General features: G+C 32.6%; 1 protein-coding gene across 17 annotated transcripts in view; it reads left to right on the forward strand.

Annotated features, from left to right (window-relative positions):
* Positions 1-2,421: 2,421 nt before the first annotated feature.
* The window catches only part of LOC143239811 (transcription factor CP2-like), a 78,150-nt gene continuing 52,875 nt past the window's right edge, over positions 2,422-27,696 (forward strand). For 10 of the 17 annotated variants that reach the window (XR_013021388.1, XR_013021389.1, XR_013021390.1 and 7 more), the window contains exons 1-6: positions 2,422-2,634; positions 2,955-3,112; positions 10,868-10,927; positions 12,669-12,863; positions 15,087-15,319; positions 27,036-27,103. Coding sequence is in view for 13 of the 17 variants with exons in the window: in XM_076481339.1 (XP_076337454.1) it covers positions 3,003-3,112; positions 10,868-10,927; positions 12,669-12,863; positions 15,087-15,319; positions 27,036-27,103 (666 nt within the window). In the remaining 4 variants the exon portion in view is untranslated. The remainder of the gene's footprint in view (positions 2,635-2,954; positions 3,113-10,867; positions 10,928-12,668; positions 12,864-15,086; positions 15,320-27,035; positions 27,104-27,696) is intronic. The other 7 variants (XM_076481340.1, XM_076481347.1, XM_076481344.1 and 4 more) reach the window with 3 other exon arrangements.

Here is a 27,696-nt window from a genome sequence, read left to right on the forward strand (position 1 = left end):
TGTACTGTCTATACGGGAGTTAGATTTGTGTTAGAATAACATGTATGTTTTATTATTGTACAGTATTGTACTGTCTACACGGGAGTTAGATTTGTGTTAGAATAACATGTATGTTTTATTATTGTACACTATTGTAATATCCACATACAGTGTTGCTATTAACTTTTAAGTTATATTACTAATGTCAACAACTCTGCATAACTGTAGTATATTTGCTATTTCTATCATTGGCTATCATAAACGTATGCGTTACTGAAACAATATGTTACCATGCCACATTCTCCCGGGGTACTTGTTCATAAATAACTTACATACAGTTTCAGTGTTGAGAGCAGTCTCATAATGATTATGTGTTTAAGGTATTAGTTTGTGTACACCCCAGATAATTATTCAGCGAGGGGAGAGCATATGTCAAATATCCACATGAACACAAACTTGGTGGCGGTATATTTTATATCACAAAATCAGTAATGTCGAGAAAAGCCACTTGTAGAGAAATATATATGCAAAAACGGCTCGTTTTGGTTGAGAAAATATTTTACGTAGAAGAGCGAACAACGTTTCAACGTTTGGTAAAACGTTTTCTTCAAAAATAAAGATATATAAAATATTGAAAAATTATATAAATCACCATTTGTAATTAATTATGTAAAACTTCAGATGTTTTCAATAAGAATATAAAATTCTCAAATTATTATATTTCGATTAAAAATTATATTATCACAACCAGATACACAGTATAATTATATTATACTGTTTGTTTCTTTATTTGTTAAATTTCGTGCAAAGCTACTAGTGGCTATCTGGTTAGCCGTCCTGAATTTTGAAGTAATAGATTAGTTGACATTACCCATCATCAAATGTTTAGTTACTCTTTACTAACAAATAACGTCTCCCGCTAATAAAGCGGTAAGTCCACGAATTTACAAAGCTAAAATCAAGGGTTTGTTTCTCCTCGGTAGATACAGCAGATAGCCCGAACTGGTGTTGCTAAAAGAAAAATATACGCACTAACAAATAATGGGATTGACCTTCACTTTATCGTTCCTGTGGCTAAAAGGAGCGACATGTTCGGTTGAGGGTTTTGATTCCGTTATCCACAAATTATCAGTCGAGTGCCATAACCGACAAGCACTGACAGACCCCGGTTATATTATATTGAGTGAAAACATTTATAATATAGAAGTAGGCTAAGGAAAGAAAAGATGCTAGTAATAATAGTCGTTAAATCGTTTAATTCCATGTATAAAAACGATATTATATTGCAATAAGAAAACAAGAGACGATGACAAAAGTCATAAATAAATGAAAAACTGGACGAAGATGTGTCGTTCTTTTTTATTATTTTTAGAACGATTGATTATCATATTAATGACATTGAAAAATTGTTGAAATTATCTCAAAATCCCAGGTTTCTCTATGTCAATCTTTGTGTTTAATGTTTGTTTGTACATTCTTACAGGGCCTGGCATGGTCAAACGCATAAGGGGTGCGACTCGTAATCCGAGGGTCGCAGGTTCGCGCCCTCGTCGCGCTAAGCATGCTCGTCCTCCCAGCCGTGGGGGCGTATAATATGACGATCAATCCCATTATTCGTTGGTAAAAGAGTAACCCAAGAGTTGGCGCTGGGTGGTGATGACTAGCTGCCTTCCTCTAGTCTTACACTGCTAACTTAGGGACATCTAGCACAGATAACCCTCGAGTAGCTTTGTGCGAAACTCCAAAACAAACATACATTCTTACATGTATGTTTGTTTTTGAAAAAGTAAGAAAGTTCTTATCCATGTATTATTAACAATTATACCACATTTGTAACAAGACTATGTATGAAACCTGCAACATAAACTTATTGGTTTATTTTTGAGACAAAATTTTTGTTTGTTTGCATAAAAATCGAATAATTTACACATACAAAAAACTAAGGACAATAACGGACTGGTAGTTTATCTAGATCATCCCATCCGATAAACTACATTTCAAAATTAAAGACTTATAACTAACCCTTATCGTTTAAATATTTATCAAGCCTTCTCTTGAACTCCATTTTTAACTAACTGTATTTACCACACCTGAAGGCAATCCTTTCTAAAGGCCAATCACCGCGTAAGAAAAATAACACCGTTTCAGCAGAAGATGATGGTTACCTTTCCAACATTTCTGTTTTTGTTTCCTAGTTTTATCATTCTCATCATTAAGGACCCACAAAAAAAAAAAAAAAGGTATAAACTTACCATTTCACTTAACAATCTTTAACACCTCAATCAGCTCCTTTTTAACTTTTCTTTTTTTAAAGAGATATTTAAGTTCAGAGATATTAACCTATTTTCCTACTATTCTCAGGTAATATACTACTCTTGGTAACCACCCTCTGAAATCTTTCTAACAATTCAGTGTTAAATTTAACGAGTGTCAGAATTCTGAATAATTTGCAGGAGAAATTATCCTGTAGAGGGTGCTAGTGGGCACAATGTTTTCCCGAAATTAGTCGTAGTCGTAGGCTATGTACTATTACGATTAGTATTTCTGGAGTGTAATTTTTATGAAAACTTTGATAGTAAGAACAATATGGAGAATAGTAAATTCAGTTTTGTATGCTTGTGCCTTTTGGTATACGTTTCAACGGTAGTGTAATCTGTAAGTTTTAAGCATTTCAGGATAATAGCATGTTGCTTAACTTAGTTTATTGTCGTATTTCTGTTCTGGAAAAATTCCATATGTTATTTTAACTATTAAACTACTAGTAGCGACCTTTGAATTGAATGAGGAAAAGTTTATACAGTAATTCTTATTTCCATGTTTGTACTGTTAGTATCATTGCTGTTAAATATTAGTGAAAGCGATAATGACCTATAATGTTAGAATAAACTGTTAAGTATTGACTAACGTAAACTGTTTCATAAGTTTTTAATGTCAGGGAGCGTTATTGTTTTCATATTACATAGTATGTTTAATAGCTTGCAGGATCTAGGTGCTGCAAGGACAACTTAAGAAAATAAGTGATTATGTCTGGTCACTGGAATGTCGACAGTATTGGTGATGCACTGGCCGCTGATTTTGATGGAAGCCTGTCTGGTTTGGGGATGGAGTTGGGAACTGGCTCTTTTAACATGAGGTAGGATCAAACTATGTTTGTGGACATGAATGATTACATACTTTCAATATAAACCTTTCCTCACAAAAGTCTGTTCAGTTGACAAAGTATACAAATATATATATATATATATATAAATCTAGTTTCAGTGGAACTTTAAGTGGAGTAGTTGGTTTGAGAACTGTAGTAAACTTCAACTGCATGTTGAAAGACAATAAGATGATAGTTTGGTTTCTGTATAAAAACCACAATGGTGTTGCTATTTCTTTCAGCAAGTGTTTATAGTTCAATAAAGTATCAAAGTAAATGTACCTCAAGCATTCTTTGAATTGTCCAAGGAATATCACAGTTAGATTTTTTTACCAAAATATAAAATATATTTTTTATGTTATTAAAGCAGTATGCTTTACTGAGGTAAAATAATTTAGTATTTTGTGAATTATTCTGTGCCTTTTATGTTTTTCTGAGATGTTTACACATGCAGAATTAATGTGAAGCAATAAATGAGGGCAAATGTTAAGTGTTTGTGTATTCAGAATTGAACAGTTAATTGGAATAATTGATTACTGTGATTAGGGTTGTCATTTGTACAGTGAAGGGTCATGGACTCTCATTGTTCTTTTCTAAGAGCCCCACTGAGAAAAAAAATAACAAAAAGCACTTTGATATCAATGAAACACATTATATACAATTTACACAGTGTGTTGATATCAATGAAACACATTGTATACAATTTACACAGTGTGTTGATATCAATGAAACACATTGTATACAACTTACACAGTGTGTTGTTTCCTTTGTGATTTTTATCATTAATGTTAAGTACACTTTCATACTCAACAAAAAAACTGTTATTTATAATGTACATTGCATGTTATTACCTTCATCATGTGTTATAAACTATTTATAATGTACACTACTTCTTACCTTCATCATGTGTTCAAAACTATTTATAATGTACACTACATGTTTCTTACCTTTGTCATGTGTTAAAATCTATTTATGATGTACACTACATATTGTTAACTTCATCATTTGTTAAAAACTACTTATAATGTTCACTACATGTTGCCACCTTCATCATGTATTAAAAATTATTTATAATGTACACCATATGTTGTTACCTTCATGATGTTAAAAATTATTAGTAATGTACAACACTACATGTTGCTTACCTTCATGTGTTAAAAACTATTTATAATGTACACTACATGTTGCTTACCTTCATGTGTTAAAAACTATTTATAATGTACACTACATGTTTCTTACCTTCTTCATGTTAAAAACTATTTATAATGTACACTACGTGTTTCTTACCTTCTTCATGTTAAAAACTGTTTATAATGTACACTATGTGTTTCTTACCTTCGTCATGTTAAAAACTGTTTATAATGTACACTACGTGTTTCTTACCTTCATGTTAAAACTATTTATAATGTATTTTACGTACACTGTTTTCTTACCTTCATCATGTTAAAAACTGTTTATAATGTACACTACGTGTTTCTTACCTTCATCATGTTAAAAACTGTTTATAATGTACACTACATGTTTCTTACCTTCTTCATGTTAAAAACTGTTTATAATGTACACTACATGTTTCTTACCTTCATCATGTTAAAACTGTTTATAATGTACACTACATGTTTCTTACCTTCATCATGTTAAAACTGTTTATAATGTACACTACATGTTTCTTACCTTCATCATGTTAAAAACTGTTTATAATGTACAGTACATGTTTTTTATTCTGAGTAAGTGTTGAAATTATAATATAGAAGAGGATAAAATGAACATCTTTTAAAATAAACATACAAGTATCTTCTGTTTTTAAGGTATCACTTAATGAGTATTTGATTTATTGCTTTTCTCTGATTATTTTGGTCCAATTAACATTCTGTTTATAAACAAATTATTATAAGGATCTGCTTGTGTATGAACTAATAAAATTTAATATCTTACAAATTATTTTCAAATAGGAAATAAAGAAACACCTTTGAGGTTTTAAAATTAAAGCTACTAGTCATGTGTCTCAAAAATGTTTTTCACTCGAGGAATATGAAACACTTTCATGTAACAAACAATGTTTTATATTGCTTTCTGGGAATAATATTTAATTTTATTGGGCTGTTTGGTTTAACCAACTTTGTAACTACCATAAAAATTAGGAAATGATTTGAAATTTCAAGTATTTTCTTACTGAAATGACTGCAGATTATAACAGAAAACTGTTTATCATTAGTAGTTTAACTAACAGATTATAACAGAAAACTGTTTATCATTAGTAGTTTAACTAACCGATTTTAACAGAAAACTGTTTATCGTTAGTAGTTTAACAGATTATAACAGAAAACCTCAACTGTTTATCATTTGTAGTTTAACTTTGTAACAGTATACACCTGTTTATATTTTGTTTGTTTTTTTTTGCCCTTTGAACAGTGTCTAATATTCACATCATATAATTAGCAAATCATGTGGAGAATGTGATATTATTATTATTTTACTTTATTTAACCTAAAAGTTTTTATATATTACTTTCATAACAATAAATGAAGAATGCATGTGAGAAACAATATATGAAGTGCTTATCTGGGTCTTGTTGACTGTCCATGAAATGCAACTTTAATTTTTTTATTATAATGGTACTGCCATATTAAATAATATTAACTTAATTAAATAATGCACCAAATAATATAACTATTACAATTTATCTGGCTATCTAAGTGTGTGTCAGAAGCTGTTAAAGACTCACCTAAGTTCATTGATGAATTTTCCATGGGAATATAGTTTAAAGTAGAAATAAAATAGACAATTCTCTATACAGAGAATAAATTTAAATTTTTGCTTTCTGTTTGTTAAAAATAACAAAATATTGAATGTTAGAGGGAACTATTAGTAATACATAAATGATAGGATGTGATATGTTGGTGTGGTTGAAGGAGTCTGATTTTGACATTTATGGCTCTGTAACGAAATAAGATAGAAGGCTATAAAAATTATGCTTTGCTTGAGCAATGACAACATCATAATAAATAATTTGTTAAATTTTGTATTTTTTGTAGAGGTGGTAAAAATTAACCATTCACTATAGTCAGTATTGTCCATCTAAACTGCAGATACTTTCCATAGTCAACTAACTGCCCTCTGAGGTTATCATTGTCCTGTACTGAGGTTAACATTGTCCACCAGATTTGGTAATGCTTTCCAAAGTCAATTAATCATACCCTGAGGTCAACATTGCCCTATATTAAGGTTAAAATTGTCCATTTAAGCAGTAGATACTTTCCAAAGTCAATTTGCTGTGTATCAACAATGATTTTCTAGAACCTATTTAAATTCATAGATGTCTAGTGGATATAACATGAATTTCCAGTCCTACTTGTAGATTTTTTGAAGGAACTGCCACATTGACTTAAATATGTGACTTGATGCTATGTTTTGTAAACTGTTTATATAGCAAAGTGCTTTGAGTGAGTGAAATTGTTGATTACAAGGTTCCTAAAAACATGTATTTCACAAAAAAAAACCATTAATATCACAGTTTATTCTAGTAATTATCACTGACCCCCTATGTATTTTTTTATCAGTGTTTTCCACTGAATGTTATAACAACAAAGAAATTAAACAGTATGATGCAGTATGTGGAGCCGGTAAGTAGGAAATGTTATAAAAACAAGTCAGTGATCTGTTGATTAAAATGAAATTCAATTTCTTCATACTAACTTATGTATTTCAAGATTCTAGCCAGTCACACTTCTACCTATCATTGTACAGCATGTTTCATGTTTTTATTACACTAAACAACTTTTTTAACAGTCTCAAAACTTTAGGAACTTAAAGTGTTTTTAATTAAGACTTGAGATTCACATAAATTATACACATTAAGTCTAACAAGTTTCAAGAGTTCTTGTTTTGTCTGTTTAACCAAGGAAAACATGCTATTTGTTATTTGTGAGAGAACATGTGAAAACCATGCTTTCAACAAGATTAGTGGTGGACTTGCTCTCATGAATAATTGATTTGCTAGATGTACTAGCAGGGAATGACTCAGAAGTTTAGTATTGTGACAAAAATACATTTCTTGCTTAATACATGTTTGCTTATTTCTTCCTACAGACAGCTGTACATAAATAAAACCTATAGTACCAAGTTCCAGCTCCTTTACGCTTGCATTAATAAATACATTTATTTGGGAATTAATGGTGATATACATACATTGAATTTGAAGTAATAAAAAATGGCTCAAATAAAATAGAATTATTATTTATGTGACTATTTGATCACTGAAATCTGTGAAATGAGCCATACCAGTTCACTTTTTGTCTTAAAGTTAAATATTCCTTAAATTACAAGTTCAAAAATATGAAGATGATTGGATATTTCATCTATTTGAGTGGTGCACAAACGTTTTGAGTCAGGGGCCACAAAAAATGGAGATTAAAATTGTCCCACAGTTCTTTCACACAAGATGGACATCATATTGAAGAACATGCAAATAACGATTACATCAAAGAGTTTGCACATTATTCTAAGAAATGTTATGATACGTCATCTGTCACAAAGTCAGTGCGATGGATGGTGCTGCATGTCATCTACGAGCTTAGAAATGTCCGGCTTGATGTTTGACGTTGAAAGACGCAAGACTGCAGCAGATGATCATCAGTCAGCTGATTGCGAGTGTTGTTTTTGTTCAGTTTCATATGCGAGAAAGCCTGTTCGCAGCAGTATGTGCTGCCAAACATGCTGGTGTGGACAAGTGCGTTCTCTTTCAGATTAGCAAATGTATCGGGCAACATTTTGTAGGAGTCAAGCAAACTGTTTTCTGTGTAAATATCACGCAGTTCATCAGATGCCTGGAGATCAGTAAGTTGGAGCTGACACTGACACACTGAACGGATCAGCAAAACTTTCATCAACAATCTGCATTGGTCAAAGTCATGAAACCATGAGTTGAAGGATTGAATTGAGGTATCTAGCTTCCCAACATAAACTTGTGTGTCAATGTTTTGATTCTTCTGTAGCTGTGACTGAAAAGTGGGAAAGTGCACAAAGTTGCCTCCTGCTGCTTGCTGCTGGAACAACTGCAACTTTGTCCTGAAAGCTGAGATGTGATTTTCAAGCTGACAGACAAGCTGATTTTTGCCTTGCATCTTCAAATTCAAGTGTTGTGTCATGTCAACCAGAAAGGTCAAATCAGCTTGCCATGCTGGATCAGTCATGTAAATCACTTCTGTGTCTTTTTTCTTTCTTCTGAGGGATTCTATCACCTCATCAATCAACTCCCAGAATCTTCTGAACATCTTCCCTCGACTCAGCCAGCGTACTTCACAGTGATACACAAGGTCATCATAGTCTGAATCAATTTCTTCAAGAAGACTTCAAAACTGATGGTGATTGAGCCCTCATGATTTGATGAAATCAATAATTTTCGTCACTAATGCCATCAGTGCCTGAAAACCAAGTTCTTTACTGCACAGGTTTTGTTGGTGAATAATACAGTGCAACTTCACCAACTGTCTGTGCTTCATCAACAGTGCTCCAGCCCGCTACTTTCTTCGGTCATGGCTGGTGCTCCATCAGTTGTCACACCAGTTTCGTGAAATCCAACAAAACACTACTACACAGTCATACTGTCTCCTCGAATAGAGCAGATCCAGTTGTCTGCCCTTTGTGGAACCCATGCCGATAAGTTCCTTTGTGAAATCAAACGATGACGACACACCACGAACAAAAACTAGTAGCTGTACTGTTGAACTGATGTCAGTCGACTTGTCTGCTGCCAAAGAGAAGTAGACAAAGTTGACTGCTTTATTTGTAAGCTGCCTTGTCACGTCTGCTGAGAGGTGTGAAATTCTTCGTTGAAGTGTCATACGATTCAAAGCCACCATTTGTAGCTTGTGAACTGCTTCCAGACACAACTTTTCTGATGCAGTAATCATACATTACTTGACAAAATCACCATCAGTGAACAGTAGGCCAGATTTTGCTATCATCAATGAAATATCGTAACTGACCTCACATGCTGCATCTAAATCTGCTGACTGCTTTGAGAAAACATTCTGCTGATGATTCAGCGACAGCTACAGAGATTCAATTCGAGCTGTTCGTTCATCACTGACAACGTTGTGTAAATCTTTATGCTTCGACTCATAATGATGCTTTATATTGGATACCTTTGCCACTGCTACTGTCAAATGACACAGCAGACAAATCACGTTCTTTTGTTGTTGAACAAAACAGTATTGCACAGTCAGATCATCATGAAACTGCCAATTTTCTTCGTCAACTTTTCTTTTACGATTAGCTTCCATTTTTGTTACGAAATAATATCAAAATAGTGCTCGTAAGTAAATCTCGAAGAACAATTGGAATGCCTGAGATTTCCTAATAACAGAAATATTGCCTCATGGCGCCAATGATTAAATGCATATCTATTAACGAGTTTTGCTTGTTAAATTTTCTTTATTCCTCGACACAAATATGGAACCATCCAGTATCTAATCTAATGCATATTCTTCTATAGTGCTTAATCTTTATGCAGGTGCGAACTCTAAGCTCGCGAACTCTCTATGTTTGACTTTCCCTTTGGACATCACGGGCTACTCGGCGAATCGTTGTGGGCCAAATCCGTGCTGCAGGCCGAACTTTGTGCACCACTGATCTCTATTTCTTACATTTATTAATTATAGGTGTTGTCTGATTGGATATTTCAATATACATTCCTTGCATCTATTAGTTATAGCTGTTGTCTGATTGCATATTTCATCTACATTACTTGCATCTATTAATTATAGCTGTTTGATTGAATATTTTAATATACATTCCTTACATCTATTAATTATAGCTGTTGTTTGATTGGATATTTTAATATACATTCCTTGCAACTCTCAGTTATAGCTGTTGTCTTTGATATTTTAATATACATTCATTCTATCTATTAGATAGCTGTTGTTTGAATATTTTAATATACATTTCCATTTATTAATTATAGTTATTGTTGCACTTTCCCTTTGGACATCACGGGCTACCTATTAATTTATAGCTGTTGTTTGATTGCATATTTCATCTACATTACTTGATCTATTTTATATGTTTGATTGAATATTTTAATATGCATTCCTTACATCTATTAATTATAGCATTCCTTGCAACTCTCAGTTATAGCTGTTGTCTGATTGGATATTTTAATATACATTCATTCTATCTATTAGTTATAGCTGTTGTTTGAATATTTTAATATACATTCATTCCATTTATTAATTATAGCTGTTGTTTGATTGAATATTTTAATATACATTCCTTACATCTCTTAGTTATAGCTGTTGTTTGATTGGATATTTTTTAAAGTTTCTTGCAACTGTTTTCTATATTTCATTTGTTAAGAAGAAGGATGGTAGAAAATCACAAATATACATGGTTTTGTAACATTTTAATGAAACAAATATTTTAGTCTTGTTTTCGATACATTTTGATTTACTAATGTTTATATGATGAGTATTAGTTGATTATGCAATAAACAGTTTTAATTTGTGTATTTTGAACCAAGCAGAGAACTTGAAACGTGAGCAATCCAAGACTAAATGTTTTTTCCTTCTAAACGAAGAAAGATTTACATGTTAATGACTGACAATGGTAGCCCTAACTTTGACACATCATCTCATTTATTACAATACTCTTTTTACTTGTATTTCTTCTATGTGTAATTATCAACTTTTGAGTATTGTAGTGTTGAACATTCTATATAATGAGTATAAGTGATTCACAACTGTCTTCTAGTGACACACTGATGGCCTTACCAACATTGAACAGTTTAAAACAGGAAAAGGAAGCAAGAAGGTAAGTGTGATGTGCAGTAATAATGGTACTTATTGGCATATGTAAATATCACAGCTCTGCTGTGTACTCTGGGTACCATTCTATTGTTGTATTGGTACCTTAGTTTTGGCTGTTTCTAAAATGTCAGTAAAATTCTTTCAAAAGCTTGTTAATCTCACCAAACTGCTCAGGGAAAGTTTTCTTTGCTGTCAGTTTGGTTCTATGTATAAGGCAGTGAACGTCAAGCACTCATTGTTTTGACAGTTGGCGGGTGCTTTGAATAGTTGGCATGTGGTTTGAAGTTGTAGAGTTCAGTCAGTTCTCTCTTTTTCCCAAAATTGACAGTAGTACTATCCATACCTTCTCCATTAGTTTGTTTATGGAATTCGTTACTACTGCCTCAACCAGAGTAGCTACAGGACACTCATCAACTGTTTAAAATTCTCCGTCTCCCAATGCAATCAATTCCTTTATCAATGCATGGAGCAAGTTGTCTGAACTCACTGAATCATGTGATATCATTTGTACAAAACTCAACAATTGTGTTTTGGGTTCAAGCTCATAAGCTGTTGTAATATAAATAAGTTCAGCCTTGTATATTAGTTGCTTCTTTGCTACCTCACTGCTGTCTCTCAGCAAGCTATTAAAATTATGAAAAACAACAGAGTTACTAACACTGTTTGTCACTTGCTGGGTAAGATTGTGATTAAATATGTTTGTTATTGTTAAATGATGAAGTTCTATTTAGTCTCACTTCATCAACTGTTTCATCTAATATCCAGTTTTAAATTATTGTATGCCATGTCAATAATATATAATTTCAAACTTCTGTGTGCTATGTCAATAATATATAATTTCTTCTATGTGCTATGTCAATAATATATAATTTCAAACTTCTGTGTGCTATGTCAATAATGTATAATTTCAAACTTGTGTACTGTGTCAATAATATATAACTTCAAACTTCTGTGTGCTATGTTAATAATATATAACCTCAAACTTCTGTGTGCTATGTCAATAATATATAACTTCAAACTTCTGTGTGCTATGTCAGTAATATATAATTTCAAACTTCTGTGTGCTATGTCAATAATAAATAACTTTGAACTTCTGTGTGCTATGTTAATAATATATAATTTCAAACTTCTGTGTGCTATGTCAATGATGTATAATTTCAAACTTCTGTGTGCTATGTCAATAATATATAACTTCAAACTTCTGTGTGCTATGTTAATAATATATAACCTCAAACTTCTGTGTGCTATGTCAATAATATATAACTTCAAACTTCTGTGTGCTATGTCAGTAATATATAATTTCAAACTTCTGTCAATAAATAACTTTGAACTTGTGTGCTAAATATATATTTCAAACTTGTGTGCTATGTCAATAATGTATAATTTCAAACTTGTGTGCTATGTCAATAATGTATAATTTCAAACTTCTGTGTGCTATGTCAGTAATATATAATTTCAAACTTCTGTGTGCTATGTCAATAATATATAATTACAAACTTCTGTGTGCTATGTCAATAATATATAATTTCAAAGTAAAGTTGATATATAATCGAAGCATCGTGAACACTTTTAGAAGGTTTTCTTTATACACACAATCAATATGGATGATCCTTTAATTTGCTTTAAAATCAAGTGGCTTACTGTTTTGTACTACATCAAACAATTATTGTTCTGGTACTTGTCCTTGTAGTAAAGTACATGTATTTTATCACTTGGATTCTGCTGAATTATTTGACGTTTTATAGTGACCCACACAACACTAATGGCAGCAGTGAAGCCAACAATCAGTGTAATGAAAACGTGGTTCGACCTTCACAAATGGTCCTTCAAGGGAAGAAAAATAGACTGGTTCTCGGTAATTATGGTGACTGTTCTCTTACCACAAAGCGGTTTTGTGTGAGCACAGAAAGAGAAGCAACTGATACTTCACAAGCTAGCAGGTAAATTATGACTGTTTTGTTATACTGATCCTTCATAATACTTCACAAGCTAGCAGGTAAATTATGACTGTTTTGTTATACTGATCCTTCATAATATTATCATTATAACTTTATATGTCAGTTTTCATTATAAGATTATTTCATCTTAACACTTCTGTAGATCTTCCAACTTCGCATCTTAATGGTTTGGAAGATTTAAGCTTACTTTAATGTTCAGACATTCACTACATCTGGTAGGTAGAACACACCTTTCTTTAATGTTCAGACATTCATTACATCTGGTAGGTAGAACACACCTTAATGTTCTTTAATGTTCAGACATTCACTACATCTGGTAGGTAGAACACACCTTTCTTTAATGTTCAGACATTCATTACATCTGGTAGGTAGAACACACCTTTCTTTAATGTTCAGACATTCACTACATCTGGTAGGTAGAACACACCTTACTTTAATGTTCAGACATTCACTACATCTGGTAGGTAGAACACACCTTTCTTTAATGTTCAGACATTCATTACATCTGGTAGGTAGAACACACCTTTCCTTAATGTTCAGACATTCATTACATCAGGTAGGTAGAACACACCTTTCTTTAATGTTCAGACATTCATTACATCAGGTAGGTAGAACACACCTTTCTTTAATGTTCAGACATTCATTACATCAGGTAGGTAGAACACACCTTTCTTTAATGTTCAGACATTCATTACATCAGGTAGGTAGAACACACCTTTCCTTAATGTTCAGACATTCACTACATCTGGTAGGTAGAACACACCTTTCTTTAATGTTCAGACATTCATTACATCTGGTAGGTAGAACACACCTTTCTTTAATGTTCAGACATTCATTACATCAGGTAGGTAGAACACACCTTTCTTTAATGTTCAGACATTCATTACATCTGGTAGGTAGAACACACCTTTCTTTAATGTTCAGACATTCATTACATCTGGTAGGTAGAACACACCTTTCTTTAATGTTCAGACATTCACTACATCAGGTAGGTAGAACACACCTTTCTTTAATGTTCAGACATTCACTACATCTGGTAGGTAGAACACACCTTTCCTTAATGTTCAGACATTCATTACATCAGGTAGGTAGAACACACCTTTCCTTAATGTTCAGACATTCATTACATCAGGTAGGTTTCTTTAATGTTCAGACACACCTTTCTTTAATGTTCAGACATTCATTACATCAGGTAGGTAGAACACACCTTTCTTTAATGTTCAGACATTCATTACATCAGGTAGGTAGAACACACCTTTCCTTAATGTTCAGACATTCATTACATCAGGTAGGTAGAACACACCTTTCCTTAATGTTCAGACATTCATTACATCAGGTAGGTAGAACACACCTTTCTTTAATGTTCAGACATTCATTACATCAGGTAGGTAGAACACACCTTTCTTTAATGTTCAGACATTCATTACATCAGGTAGGTAGAACACACCTTTCTTTAATGTTCAGACATTCATTACATCAGGTAGGTAGAACACACCTTTCTTTAATGTTCAGACATTCATTACATCTGGTAGGTAGAACACACCTTTCCTTAATGTTCAGACATTCATTACATCTGGTAGGTAGAACACACCTTTCTTTAATGTTCAGACATTCATTACATCAGGTGGGTAGAACACACCTTTCTTTAATGTTCAGACATTCATTACATCTGGTAGGTAGAACACACCTTTCCTTAATGTTCAGACATTCATTACATCTGGTAGGTAGAACACACCTTTCCTTAATGTTCAGACATTCATTACATCTGGTAGGTAGAACACACCTTGTTGTGGTTTCACTGAGAAGTGTGTGTTTTATATTATTATTATTTTTAATATTTTTCTTTAATCTGTTGTTCAGCATCACTCTTTGATTTTAATGTTTATATTTACTGTAACCCACCCATTTTATTTTGTGTCAAAATCAGTGTATCATTAGAATAAGTTCAACATTATGTTTCACAGAAATTTCCAAGTTGGTTTTTCCTCACAGTGACACAAACCACTTCTCTTGGTGTATTTTATTAATAACGGGTTATATTTCATTCCATAACTAACATTGTGTCTTTTACCTATGATACATTTTCTACTGTCTATTATATGAATTTCTGTGAATGTACTACTAGAGCAACTAATTAGTTGGCATTTTTAATTATTTTAAATGTAAGAGTAAGTTGGACGTTGACCATTAAATCTTGATCTCTAGGTATAATTACAGTTCATCAGTACCTGACCTCCATGTGTCCTCCATCACTCATGTATTCCAGCTGTCATCAGATTCTGTCTTCAGTTTTCATTGTCAGAATGTTTCAACACAACAAAATAATTCTTCAGTGACTCCCCATGGTTTCCATAATGCTGAATTTCAGTACATACTTGGAGCTGCCACTGCCTTAGGCACCAGAAAACATGATGAAACTATGACATATCTAAATCAAGGTATTTAGTATTTAAATAAGTAAAATTAGTGTACGCTTCTCACTTTCTACAAATTTTCATTTACCACACCTTTTGAATGTGTAAATTTATTGTTTTTTTCTTGGTTCTCTCCATCCTTGCATTACCTATAGTACCTATATTATAAATGTTTCATCTCCAACCTCGCATTACCTATAGTACCTATATTATAAATGTTTCATCTTTGACATTCAATATTCATGAGGTGAAAAAATATAATCAGGTGGAACTTGTGTAACATTTATCATGTTTTATGATTTTGTACTCATGTAGTATGGTTCAATACCATGAAGTGAAGAGTACCGGTTATGTATTCTGTACTTATCTTTGATTTCATACTGTGAAGTGAGGAGTACTGGTTATGTATTCTGTACTTATCTTTGATTTCATACTGTTTAGTGAGGAGTACTGGTTATGTATTCTGTACCTTTCTTTGATTTCATACTGTGAAGTGAGGAGTACTGGTTATGTATTCTGTACTTATCTTTGATTTCATACTGTGAAGTGAGGAGTACTGGTTATGTATTCTGTACTTATCTTTGATTTCATACTGTGAAGTGAGGAGTACTAGTTATGTATTCTGTACTTATCTTTGATTTCATACTGTGAAGTGAGGAGTACTGGTTATGTATTCTGTACTTATCTTTGATTTCAAACTGTGAAGTGAGGAGTACTGGTTATGTATTCTGTACTTATCTTTGATTTCATACTGTGAAGTGAGGAGTACTGGTTATGTATTCTGTACTTATCATACTGTGTGAGGAGTACTGGTTATGTATTCTGTACTTATCTTTGATTTCATACTGTGAAGTGAGGAGTACTGGTTATGTATTCTGTACTTATCTTTGATTTCATACTGTGAAGTGAGGAGTACTGTTTATGTATTCTGTACTTATCTTTGATTTCATACTGTGAAGTGAGAAGTACTGGTTATGTATTCTGTACTTATCTTTGATTTCATACTGTGAAGTGAGGAGTACTGGTTATGTATTCTGTACTTATCTTTGATTTCATACTGTGAAGTGAGGAGTACTGGTTATGTATTCTGTACTTATCTTTGATTTCAAACTGTGAAGTGAGGAGTACTGGTTATGTATTCTGTACTTATCTTTGATTTCAAACTGTGAAGTGAGGAGTACTGTTTATGTATTCTGTACTTATCGTTGGTTTCATACTGTGAAGTGAGGAGTACTGGTTATGTATTCTGTACTTATCTTTGATTTCATACTGTGAAGTGAGGAGTACTGGTTATTTATTCTATACTTTGTTTCAAACTGTGAAGTGAGGAGTACTGTTTATGTATTCTGTACTTATCTTTGGTTTCATACTGTGAAGTGAGGAGTACTGGTTATGTATTCTGTACTTATCTTTGGTTTCATACTGTGAAGTGAGGAGTACTGGTTATGTATTCTGTACTTATCTTTGATTTCATACTGTGAAGTGAGGAGTACTGGTTATGTATTCTGTACTTATCTTTGATTTCATACTGTGAAGTGAGGAGTACTGGTTATGTATTCTGTACTTATCTTTGATTTCATACTGTGAAGTGAGAAGTACTGGTTATGTATTCTATACTTTGTTTCAAACTGTGAAGTGAGGAGTACTGTTTATGTATTCTGTACTTATCTTTGGTTTCATATTGTGAAGTGAGGAGTACTGGTTATGTATTCTGTACTTATCTTTGATTTCATACTGTGAAGTGAGGAGTACTGGTTATGTATTCTGTACTTATCTTTCATTTCATACTGTGAAGTGAGAAGTACTGTTTATGTATTCTGTACTTATCTTTGATTTCATACTGTGAAGTGAGGAGTACTGGTTATGTATTCTGTACTTATCTTTGATTTCATACTGTGAAGTGAGAAGTACTGGTTATGTATTCTGTACTTATCTTTGATTTCATACTGTGAAGTGAGGAGTATTGTTTATGTATTCTGTACTTATCTTTGGTTTCATACTGTGAAGTGAGGAGTACTGGTTATGTATTCTGTACTTATCTTTGATTTCATACTGTGAAGTGAGGAGTACTGGTTATGTATTCTGTACTTATCTTTGATTTCATACTGTGAAGTGAGGAGTACTGGTTATGTATTCTGTACTTATCTTTGATTTCAAACTGTGAAGTGAGGAGTACTGGTTATGTATTCTGTACTTATCTTTGATTTCATACTGTGAAGTGAGGAGTACTGTTTATGTATTCTGTACTTATCTTTGGTTTCATACTGTGAAGTGAGGAGTACTGGTTATGTATTCTGTACTTATCTTTGATTTCATACTGTGAAGTGAGGAGTACTGGTTATGTATTCTGTACTTATCTTTGATTTCATACTGTGAAGTGAGAAGTACTGGTTATGTATTCTATACTTTGTTTCAAACTGTGAAGTGAGGAGTACTGTTTATGTATTCTGTACTTATCTTTCATTTCATACTGTGAAGTGAGAAGTACTGTTTATGTATTCTGTACTTATCTTTGATTTCATACTGTGAAGTGAGGAGTACTGGTTATGTATTCTGTACTTATCTTTGATTTCATACTGTGAAGTGAGAAGTACTGGTTATGTATTCTGTACTTATCTTTGATTTCATACTGTGAAGTGAGGAGTACTGTTTATGTATTCTGTACTTATCTTTGGTTTCATACTGTGAAGTGAGGAGTACTGGTTATGTATTCTGTACTTATCTTTGATTTCATACTGTGAAGTGAGGAGTACTGGTTATGTATTCTGTACTTATCTTTGATTTCATACTGTGAAGTGAGAAGTACTGGTTATGTATTCTGTACTTATCTTTGATTTCATACTGTGAAGTGAGAAGTACTGGTTATGTATTCTATACTTTGTTTCATACTGTGAAGTGAGAAGTACTGTTTATGTATTCTGTACTTATCTTTGATTTCAAACTGTGAAGTGAGGAGTACTGGTTATGTATTCTGTACTTATCTTTGATTTCAAACTGTGAAGTGAGGAGTACTGTATGTATTCTGTACTTATCTTTGATTTCATACTGTGAAGTGAGGAGTACTGGTTATGTATTCTGTACTTATCTTTGATTTCATACTGTGAAGTGAGGAGTACTGGTTATGTATTCTGTACTTATCTTTGATTTCATACTGTGAAGTGAGGAGTACTGGTTATGTATTCTATACTTTGTTTCAAACTGTGAAGTGAGGAGTACTGTTTATGTATTCTGTACTTATCTTTGGTTTCATACTGTGAAGTGAGGAGTACTGGTTATGTATTCTGTACTTATCTTTGATTTCATACTGTGAAGTGAGGAGTACTGGTTATGTATTCTGTACTTATCTTTGATTTCATACTGTGAAGTGAGGAGTACTGGTTATGTATTCTGTACTTATCTTTGATTTCATACTGTGAAGTGAGGAGTACTGGTTATGTATTCTGTACTTATCTTTGATTTCATACTGTGAAGTGAGAAGTACTGGTTATGTATTCTATACTTTGTTTCAAACTGTGAAGTGAGGAGTACTGTTTATGTATTCTGTACTTATCTTTGATTTCATATTGTGAAGTGAGGAGTACTGGTTATGTATTCTGTACTTATCTTTGATTTCATACTGTGAAGTGAGGAGTACTGGTTATGTATTCTGTACTTATCTTTGATTTCATACTGTGAAGTGAGAAGTACTGGTTATGTATTCTGTACTTATCTTTGATTTCATACTGTGAAGTGAGGAGTACTGGTTATGTATTCTGTACTTATCTTTGATTTCATACTGTGAAGTGAGAAGTACTGGTTATGTATTCTGTACTTATCTTTGATTTCATACTGTGAAGTGAGGAGTACTGGTTATGTATTCTGTACTTATCTTTGATTTCATACTGTGAAGTGAGGAGTACTGGTTATGTATTCTGTACTTATCTTTGATTTCATACTGTGAAGTGAGGAGTACTGGTTATGTATTCTGTACTTATCTTTGATTTCATACTGTGAAGTGAGGAGTACTGGTTATGTATTCTGTACTTATCTTTGATTTCATACTGTGAAGTGAGGAGTACTGGTTATGTATTCTGTACTTATCTTTGATTTCATACTGTGAAGTGAGGAGTACTGGTTATGTATTCTGTACTTATCTTTGATTTCATACTGTGAAGTGAGGAGTACTGGTTATGTATTCTGTACTTATCTTTGATTTCATACTGTGAAGTGAGGAGTACTGGTTATGTATTCTGTACTTATCTTTGATTTCATACTGTGAAGTGAGAAGTACTGGTTATGTATTCTGTATATCTTTGTTTCATACTGTGAAGTGAGGAGTACTGGTTATGTATTCTGTACTTATCTTTGATTTCATACTGTGAAGTGAGAAGTACTGGTTATGTATTCTGTACTTATCTTTGATTTCATACTGTGAAGTGAGGAGTACTGGTTATGTATTCTGTACTTATCTTTGATTTCATACTGTGAAGTGAGAAGTACTGGTTATGTATTCTGTACTTATCTTTGATTTCATACTGTGAAGTGAGGAGTATTGTTTATGTATTCTGTACTTATCTTTGGTTTCATACTGTGAAGTGAGGAGTACTGGTTATGTATTCTGTACTTATCTTTGATTTCATACTGTGAAGTGAGGAGTACTGGTTATGTATTCTGTACTTATCTTTGATTTCATACTGTGAAGTGAGAAGTACTGGTTATGTATTCTGTACTTATCTTTGATTTCATACTGTGAAGTGAGAAGTACTGGTTATGTATTCTATACTTTGTTTCATACTGTGAAGTGAGAAGTACTGTTTATGTATTCTGTACTTATCTTTGATTTCATACTGTGAAGTGAGGAGTACTGGTTATGTATTCTGTACTTATCTTTGATTTCATACTGTGAAGTGAGGAGTACTGGTTATGTATTCTGTACTTATCTTTGATTTCATACTGTGAAGTGAGAAGTACTGGTTATGTATTCTATACTTTGTTTCATACTGTGAAGTGAGAAGTACTGGTTATGTATTCTATACTTTGTTTCAAACTGTGAAGTGAGGAGTACTGGTTATGTATTCTGTACTTATCTTTGATTTCATACTGTGAAGTGAGGAGTACTGGTTATGTATTCTGTACTTATCTTTGATTTCATACTGTGAAGTGAGGAGTACTGGTTATGTATTCTGTACTTATCTTTGATTTCATACTGTGAAGTGAGGAGTACTGGTTATGTATTCTGTACTTATCTTTGATTTCATACTGTGAAGTGAGAAGTACTGGTTATGTATTCTGTACTTATCTTTGATTTCATACTGTGAAGTGAGAAGTACTGGTTATGTATTCTATACTTTGTTTCATACTGTGAAGTGAGAAGTACTGTTTATGTATTCTGTACTTATCTTTGATTTCATACTGTGAAGTGAGGAGTACTGGTTATGTATTCTGTACTTATCTTTGATTTCATACTGTGAAGTGAGGAGTACTGGTTATGTATTCTGTACTTATCTTTGATTTCATACTGTGAAGTGAGGAGTACTGGTTATGTATTCTGTACTTATCTTTGATTTCATACTGTGAAGTGAGGAGTACTGGTTATGTATTCTGTACTTATCTTTGATTTCATACTGTGAAGTGAGGAGTACTGGTTATGTATTCTGTACTTATCTTTGATTTCATACTGTGAAGTGAGGAGTACTGGTTATGTATTCTGTACTTATCTTTGATTTCATACTGTGAAGTGAGGAGTACTGGTTATGTATTCTGTACTTATCTTTGATTTCATACTGTGAAGTGAGAAGTACTGTTTATGTATTCTGTACTTATCTTTGATATCATACTGTGAAGTGAGAAGTACTGGTTATGTATTCTGCACTTATCTTTGATTTCATACTGTGAAGTGAGAAGTACTGTTTATGTATTCTGTACTTATCTTTGATTTCATACTGTGAAGTGAGGAGTACTGGTTATGTATTCTGTACTTATCTTTGATTTCATACTGTGAAGTGAGAAGTACTGGTTATGTATTCTGTACTTATCTTTGATTTCATACTGTGAAGTGAGAAGTACTGGTTATGTATTTTATACTTTGTTTCAAACTGTGAAGTGAGGAGTACTGGTTATGTATTCTGTACTTATCTTTGATTTCATACTGTGAAGTGAGGAGTACTGTTTATGTATTCTGTACTTATCTTTGATTTCATACTGTGAAGTGAGGAGTACTGGTTATGTATTCTGTACTTATCTTTGATTTCATACTGTGAAGTGAGAAGTACTGGTTATGTATTCTGTACTTATCTTTGATTTCATACTGTGAAGTGAGAAGTACTGGTTATGTATTCTGTACTTATCTTTGATTTCATACTGTGAAGTGAGAAGTACTGGTTATGTATTCTATACTTTGTTTCATACTGTGAAGTGAGAAGTACTGTTTATGTATTCTGTACTTATCTTTGATTTCATACTGTGAAGTGAGGAGTACTGGTTATGTATTCTGTACTTATCTTTGATTTCATACTGTGAAGTGAGGAGTACTGGTTATGTATTCTGTACTTATCTTTGATTTCATACTGTGAAGTGAGAAGTACTGGTTATGTATTCTATACTTTGTTTCATACTGTGAAGTGAGAAGTACTGGTTATGTATTCTATACTTTGTTTCAAACTGTGAAGTGAGGAGTACTGGTTATGTATTCTGTACTTATCTTTGATTTCATACTGTGAAGTGAGGAGTACTGTTTATGTATTCTGTACTTATCTTTGATTTCATACTGTGAAGTGAGGAGTACTGGTTATGTATTCTGTACTTATCTTTGATTTCATACTGTGAAGTGAGGAGTACTGGTTATGTATTCTGTACTTATCTTTGATTTCATACTGTGAAGTGAGAAGTACTGGTTATGTATTCTGTACTTATCTTTGATTTCATACTGTGAAGTGAGAAGTACTGGTTATGTATTCTGTACTTATCTTTGATTTCATACTGTGAAGTGAGAAGTACTGGTTATGTATTCTGTACTTATCTTTGATTTCATACTGTGAAGTGAGGAGTACTGGTTATGTATTCTGTACTTATCTTTGATTTCATACTGTGAAGTGAGGAGTACTGGTTATGTATTCTGTACTTATCTTTGATTTCATACTGTGAAGTGAGGAGTACTGGTTATGTATTCTGTACTTATCTTTGATTTCATACTGTGAAGTGAGAAGTACTGGTTATGTATTCTGTACTTATCTTTGATTTCATACTGTGAAGTGAGAAGTACTGGTTATGTATTCTGTACTTATCTTTGATTTCATACTGTGAAGTGAGGAGTACTGGTTATGTATTCTGTACTTATCTTTGATTTCATACTGTGAAGTGAGGAGTACTGGTTATGTATTCTGTACTTATCTTTGATTTCATACTGTGAAGTGAGGAGTACTGGTTATGTATTCTGTACTTATCTTTGATTTCATACTGTGAAGTGAGGAGTACTGGTTATGTATTCTATACTTATCTTTGATTTCACACTGTGAGGTGAGGAGTACTGGTTATGTATTCTGTATTTATCTCTCTACTTCTATCTCTCTACTGTGAAGTGAAGGATAGTGGTTTGGAATTCTGTACCTAATTCTGAAACACATTTTAGCTTCATTCCAACAAACGTTTCTTTTCTCTGCCTATCTAAACTTTGTTATGAATTATGCTTCACTTTCTTCAACCTTTATACACCAGTCTATTGCCAAACATAAGTTAAATCTTGTGGTTTTTTATTACCTATCTTGAAGCACCTCCTATCTCTGGTCTGAAAATGAGCTCCATACCATTACTTCCTGTTCACTTTTTATCAATGGCAGAAAGTTATGGTGATGATTGCATGTTCGTGTTATGTCTCTCTCTTCGTGCTCAATGGCTTTAGTTATGCTTACACTTTAAACAATTTTTTGTGGACTTGTATTTTTGGGTCTGGATTTTTTACCAATTTTCTTTATTTTACAAATAATGAAAAAGAAATTTCACAAAGTGATTTCAATAATATTTGTACTTCTGTTTATTTGTACTTCTGTTTATTTGTACTTCTGTTTATTTGTACTCCTTTTTCTTTTCATTTTTTTCATAGACCGTTCCATCATTTTTATGTGTATCCCATATCTTGATGGGTTTTGCCTTGTCTGATCTGCACTAGTTACCAGTTGATTGATAACACCTTTCCTGGTAACAAATAGGGTGTTTCATAAAATTGCTTCATTCTCTTTCCAGGTGGTAAACAGTTATAACACTAACACACTACAGGTCCATTGCTCATGAACTATCATGAGTAAAGCTTAAGGGGATATGTTTCCCCATCTGTGCTGCTCCCTGAATTGAATGAATCAGTTTAGTTTGTTTGGGACTCTGCAGCGTAAGGATCTTTCCTTCCCTTTCCACTTAGGTGGCAGACAGAGATTCATTTTTTCAGGAAATATGTGATTTCATTCTTCCTCTGAAAGAAAAGCTGCTGCCCATAATCCCAGATTGTTTCACTATATTTATGTATGAGAAAAGCTGGGGCCCTGCTACCCATAATCCCAGATTGTTTTACTATATTTATGTATGAGCTCCGTGGGAGCTGTCTCATAATTGCAGTTCAGTCATGTATCTTTGTCATATTGTTGAGTATGGACCTTTTCTTTTGGTCATTCTCTTCCTTTTGAGGATCATAGAAGAGGGTTCTCAATTCTTTCTCATAATTCCACACAATAAGTGTCAATTCATATGCCATCTGTTGGATAATGTTTTACTCCTTTACTCCTAATTCTTAGGACCAGAAGTATAACCTGGTCTCTCAGTCTAGGGAATTAGGATTTTAGATCATAATTCCAAGATACATAATCTTTGTTTTGTTATATTGAGTGAGACTCAGATGGTCCTGCAACTTCATGTTTGTATTTTGTTTCTCTTGGTTCGGGTGAGGGTTTGTTTCTTACCTTCTCTTTATACTTCTGGTGCCTCAGCATTCAGTTATCTCATATTTTATTCAACATTCAGTTATCTCATATTTTATTCAACATTCAGTTATCTCATATTTTATTCAACATTCAGTTATCTCATATTTTACTTAACATTCAGTTATCTCATATTTTACTTAACATTCAGTTATCTCATATTTTACTTAACATTTAGTTATCTCATATTTTATTCAACATTCAGTTATCTCATATTTTATTCAACATTCAGTTATCTCATATTTTATTCAACATTCAGTTATCTCATATTTTACTCAACATTCAGTTATCTCATATTTTACTCAACATTCAGTTATCTCATATTTTACTCAACATTCAGTTATCTCATATTTTACTCAATATTCAGTTATCTCATATTTTACTCAACATTCAGTTATCTCATATTTTATTCAACATTTAGTTATCTCATATTTTAAGTTTGGGCTTCAGTTATACCACAGTATTAAACAAGTCAAAATAAACAGCAGCATTCCTGCTCTTAACAGTGTGTCTGAGATCTAAATATTGGTTTATAGTCATATATATCCAGTGACAAGAAGAGTCCTGGATGAATTCATTTTCATCTAAAGATCTTATATTGTTCTTTTTCTCTATGACTAATCAGAATTTACTGCCCAGGAATTAGATTGTTTATTGTTCAGACAAAGAGGACACCTGTCCCACAAGTAGAGCAGATCCCATAGATGTGATATATCATTCCTGCACAACTCTTTAATATGTGAACACTTTCAGTTTCAATCCTGCTCTCCACTTTCTTCTCACCAAATATAATTCTAAATACTAGCATGGAGCCAGAATATTGGTTTGTACTTTGAGTAAATAATGTCTACAATATCTCTACCAATGATTTCTTACTTTTCATGTTCAATATGTATATTCTTTCACATTCTCAGTTTTTTTCTGATTATGTTGTTTGTGAATGTGGTCAACTGTTATTAGATGGCAGGATAGACAAAGAACAATGTGTAGGTTTGTTGAACTGTTATTAGATGACAGGATAGATAAAGAACAACACGTAGATTTGTTGAACTGTTATTAGATGACAGGATAGATAAAGAACAATGTGTAAGTTTGTTGAACTGTTATTAGATAACAGGATAGATAAAGAACAATGTGTAAGTTTGTTGAATGACAGAATAGATAAAGAACAATGTGTAAGTTTGTTGAACTGTTATTAGATGACAGGATAGATAAAGAACAACGTTTTTTGATGACAGGATAGGTTTGTTGAACTGTTTTAGATGATGACAGGACAGATAAAGAACAATGTGTAAGTTTGTTGAACTGTTATTAGATGACAGGATAGATAAATAGATAAACAATGTGTAAGTTTGTTGAACTGTTATTAGATGACAGGATAGATAAAGAACAATGTGTAAGTTTGTTGAATGACAGAATAGATAAAGAACAATGTGTAAGTTTGTTGAACTGTTATTAGATGACAGGATAGATAAAGAACAATGTGTAGGTTTGTTGAACTGTTATTAGATGACAGGATAGATAAAGAACAATGTGTAAGTTTGTTGAACTGTTATTAGATGACAGGATAGATAAAGAACAACAGGATAGATAAAGAACAATGTGTAAGTTTGTTGAACTTTGATTTAACTGTTATTAGATAACAGGATAGATAAACAACAATGTGTAAGTTTGTTGAACTGTTATTAGATGACAGGATAGATAAAGAACAATGTCTATTCTATATATTAAACTTGAATGACCAGTTCTACATATTAAGCATGAATAATCTGTTCTGTGTATTAAACTTGAATGACCAGTTCTACTTATTAAACATGATTAATTTATTCTGCGTATTACACCTGATTAATCTGTTCTATATATTAATCTTGAATGATCAATTGTTGTTTCTTTATTTGTTTTAAATTTTGTGTTGATTTCATGCAAAGCTACATGAGGGCTATATTAACATTCAATGACTTGTTCTCATATTCTTAGAAACAAATCCACAGTCTCGTTGAGACAGAAGTCTGATGTCTTATTTTCTTGTGACACCATGTTAAAATGTGCTAAAGGACTAGTGTTGTTTGATTTGCTGAATATATATGTAGTTGATTCCAAATTTCAGTGTATACTTACTATACAGTTAATTTCTACTTCAAGTGGTTATCCCTTCCTTAGAGAGGCATGAGATCTGTATGTTTTTAATGTAATTTTAGATTCTTAAAATTCATTCTCTGAAGAACGTACAAGGTCACATTGATCAATCTGATTATCTTTGTAAAATAATAGGTACTGTATATGTGGTGAATGTTTTGATGAGTGAGATACTGGGTCACTTGAAGACAGGCATTCTCCCACAGTAATTACAGTTATTATAAGAATGTCAATCAACTTTCTTCATCAACAACATTTCCAGGCTTGAATAAAATATTCAGACTTTAGAGTTTTTGTCTTTCATAATAATGTATTCAGCTGATGACTTTAGGTTGTGGTTGAATAAAGAGAAGTGAAGCCAGAATATGTACATTATTAATACACTCTCGAATGTTGTATCCTCTGTATACCAGGGAGAAGACAAAGCTGCTTTATCTAGGAAGATTGTTTTTATTGTCTAAATACTTTTTAAGAATATATAATGTGTTTTTTTATGTTAAAGAAAGTGCATCATATAAATCATATTTCCTATTCTACATGTGCTGTATTATTATAATATTTTGTAAACCCAGTTCCAATGTTTCCAATACCTGTTTCGTAACCACAAATGTCACCTGCAAAACACTTGGATATTTAAAATCTTAAGAAATTTGTTTATTCAGGTCAATCATATGAAATCAAACTCAAGATGCTTGGAGACCTGACGGAAATGAGAGGAAGGCTAATAAAGGTAACAGTATTTTAATGTCAGTTTTATCTTAATGTGAAAACCTGACAGAAAAAAGAGGAAGGCTGGTAACAGTATTTTAATGTCAGTTGTATCTTAATGTGAGTACCTGACGGAAATGAGGGAAGGCTATTAAAGGTAACAGTATTTTAATGTCAGTTGTATCTTAATGTGAGTACCTGACGGAAATGAGGGGAAGGCTATTAAAGGTAACAGTATTTTAATGTCAGTTGTATCTTAACATGGAGACCTGACAGAAATGAGAGGAAGGCTATTAAAGGTAACAGTATTTTAATGTCAGTTGTATCTTAATGTGGAGACCTGACGGAAATGAGAGGAAGGCTATTAAAGGTAACAATATTTTAATATCAGTTGTATCTTAATGTGGAGACCTGACAGAAATGAGAGGAAGGCTATTAAAGGTAACAGTATTTTAATATCAGTTGTATCTTAACATGGAGACCTGACAGAAATGAGAGGAAGGCTATTAAAGGTAACAGTATTTTAATGTCAGTTGTATCTTAATGTGGAGACCTGATGGAAATGAGAGGAAGGCTATTAAAGGTAACAGTATTTTAATATCAGTTGTATCTTAA

Source organism: Tachypleus tridentatus, chromosome 13 (genome assembly GCF_004210375.1).
Source record: "Tachypleus tridentatus isolate NWPU-2018 chromosome 13, ASM421037v1, whole genome shotgun sequence".
In the NCBI taxonomy this organism is placed as follows: Eukaryota; Metazoa; Arthropoda; class Merostomata; order Xiphosura; family Limulidae; genus Tachypleus; species Tachypleus tridentatus.